Source organism: Austrofundulus limnaeus, unplaced genomic scaffold (genome assembly GCF_001266775.1).
Source record: "Austrofundulus limnaeus strain Quisiro unplaced genomic scaffold, Austrofundulus_limnaeus-1.0 Scaffold446, whole genome shotgun sequence".
Lineage (NCBI taxonomy): Eukaryota > Metazoa > Chordata > Actinopteri > Cyprinodontiformes > Rivulidae > Austrofundulus > Austrofundulus limnaeus.
In genome coordinates this window covers 220,249-222,871 of record NW_013952848.1, presented here as the reverse complement: position 1 = coordinate 222,871, position 2,623 = coordinate 220,249, and the positions used below count along the sequence as shown (strand labels likewise).

Below are 2,623 nucleotides of genomic sequence, written 5' to 3'. Positions count from 1 at the left end.
AAACAGAGGTTCATTGCATTATATATATATATATTTTTTATATACATTTCCTCTCCGGTCCTCCTCCGCTCTGCACCCCCTCACCCCAGTTTCTCTCTGTAAATACCACTCTTCAATTATTGACACTAAACTCTGAAGGGCATAAAGACCAAGCATGGCCTTCCCACCTCCAGCGCTATTCACTGGAAAGAAAAGCAGACACACACAAACACAGAAAGGCCAGGTCGCCCTCCCGCCGTGAAACACGCACAGACCGACTAAACCAGAGTGTGAGAGCACAGCAAACATATTACCTCATATTCCTCGGACTCGATAAGCAGTTTGGCGGTGGTGATGCGAGACTCGTATGGAGGGATCTCATTCTGGAAGGAGAAGAGAMAAAAAAGGGACAATGCCATCAACCTCTGCAGTGAGTGTTTACACAAGCAACCACAAACATTGTTCTTCCTTTGTCTGATAGTAACTCGATCCAATTTCAGGGTGCAAAATGCTCAGCAGCTATTTGGCTGTTAATCTCAGTCAAAGTGTCAGCAGGCTGTGCTCAGATCAACCTGCTGGTGAAGATAAGAGCCGGAACTGTGGAGTCGCTGGGATTCTTCCAGCAAATCATCCCACCARCCCTTCTGTATCAACATTTGTTCAATTTCTTCAGCGTTAACGCTGGTGTAATTTATAAGGAGGTATTTGTGTCCCAGCTTTAAAGCTGAAGCTATTATATTTAAAAAAAACATTTCCTGGAACTGCCTGTCACATCAGCCTTTCTATTCGCACTCTTTGACTCAACAGCACRCAAGTTTGAGGACTACTTCTTATATCTTTTATGTTTTATTTTATTATGTTTCACTTCATTATCTCGTACGTTTCATCTCTACTGGCGTCCTTAAGTCTGTGTGCTGCAGAGCGCTCTGTGACAACGCTGCTAGTTCAAAGAGCTTTATAAATAAAATGGGGATCTCGTTGGCCCTGAGTGCAGTGAAAGAAACCAGAACACAGAACTCACCTGCGTGTCTTCTTCTGTGGTGGAGGAAGCTGCACCTTGTTTCTGTGCAGGGAGCCACGTTCCCACGCTTTTCAACAGGTATTCTTTACCTTCCTGAAGACAAAAACAAAATAATGTATGTGGAAACAAACAATAACTATTTTATTATGTTTACTAGAGGTGTATGCCTAAGTCAACATCAGCACAAGATACCAGTTTTATGTTTTGGTTGGAAGCAGACCAAAAAGTTTATTTAAAGCCTGTGTGAAACTCAAGGCCTGCAGGCCAAATGTGGCCCCTGAGTGTCTTTCATTGGGCCCACCATACTATTACCATACCATTTAATGTAAATTTAACATGAAAATTGTTTTTATATCAATGGTAAATTTTCGATTCWATGCAACAAAATAAACAAATGTAAAGGAGAAGGATAAAAATAGTTGTCCAGCCCCTGAGTTGTTGGCTTTAAGTAACTGTATTAATGTCTCAAAATAAGCTGCTTTAAAGCCAACATTGACCATAAGCTACATCTCCCATAACTCATGTTGTTTATGCATGGAAATTCCCTGTCTGAAATGTGGGAGAGTTCMGAATTCAATACTTACCACAACTCAACAGTAGCAATTTTCAGTGTTAAAACACTGTTTCTATGCAGAAAATACCACATAGAGCTGCTATTGTTTGTTAGAGGTGCTCAGCAGTAGCAATGAGAYGAGGAATGTGACGTTTCATGTTTAGTTGAGGTCAAACGTGAARTGTTGAGAGTTATGTACAACTGGCCCTTATGGCAGGACAGACTGAGGTCACACGTGGGCCACATTTGGCACACGGGYCTTAAATTTGACATGTGATCTAAGGTATCAGATCATGTAGATCAGAGATTCTTAACCCATAGAGAGCCACCTTGAGGGCCTCAAAAGAACAACAGTTTTTAACTTTGGACCACAGAGGGTCRCGGGACTGCATTGATTTTGAATAAGTTGCAATACACTTTCTCACCACTAGTAGCTGTAGTGCGCCACTTAGATGTTTAACAACTTTTTTTAATATGTAGAAGAACCTTAGAAACCTGCCGATAATAGAAACCTATTTTAAATGAAAAGTAGAAGMAAAAACGAAGGYAACCCATCAAAAAAGGACAAAGTTTGTCACTACTACGAAGAGCAGCTTCTTGTTCTACCAAGCAATATTTTAAAAGTTCAAAACATTATCAAATACATTTGCACTTTATCAAATTAATTTTTGAAGTTTATTTTTAAACACTTTGAATGTATTTTAAAGAAACTTTAAACTTGTCAAAAAGCTGTTGTTACTGTTATTGTTTGTCATTAATATGAAGAGCAGATTCTGGTTCTACTGAGCAAAAGTTTAAAAAAGCCTATATTTTCATTTGCAATTTATCAAATGTATTTTTAGTTTTGTTTATTTGAAACATTTACATTGAACATTTTGATTGTATTTAATTTATGATCACAATTTTATTTATTGAATTGTTTATTTTTCTTATTGTTTATGTTTTTTAAATGTTATTTTTGTGTTGACCATTGTATTTGTTTAAATAATTGTTTTGGGCAAGTAACAATGTAAAAAAATGTTTGTCATAGTCATGTCTTGTGATTATTTGACAGGAGTTTTACTTTTAAA

The 2,623-nt window shown here is 37.6% G+C and overlaps 1 protein-coding gene across 1 annotated transcript in view; it reads right to left on the bottom strand.

Annotated features, from left to right (window-relative positions):
- The window catches only part of si:dkey-12j5.1 (probable assembly chaperone of rpl4), a gene marked incomplete in the record, with an annotated part of 51,710 nt that overhangs the window by 44,418 nt on the left and 4,669 nt on the right, over positions 1-2,623 (bottom strand). Inside the window, 2 exon segments of the mRNA XM_014024920.1 lie at positions 294-362; positions 1,001-1,093. Coding sequence (XP_013880374.1) covers positions 294-362; positions 1,001-1,093 — 162 coding nt within the window.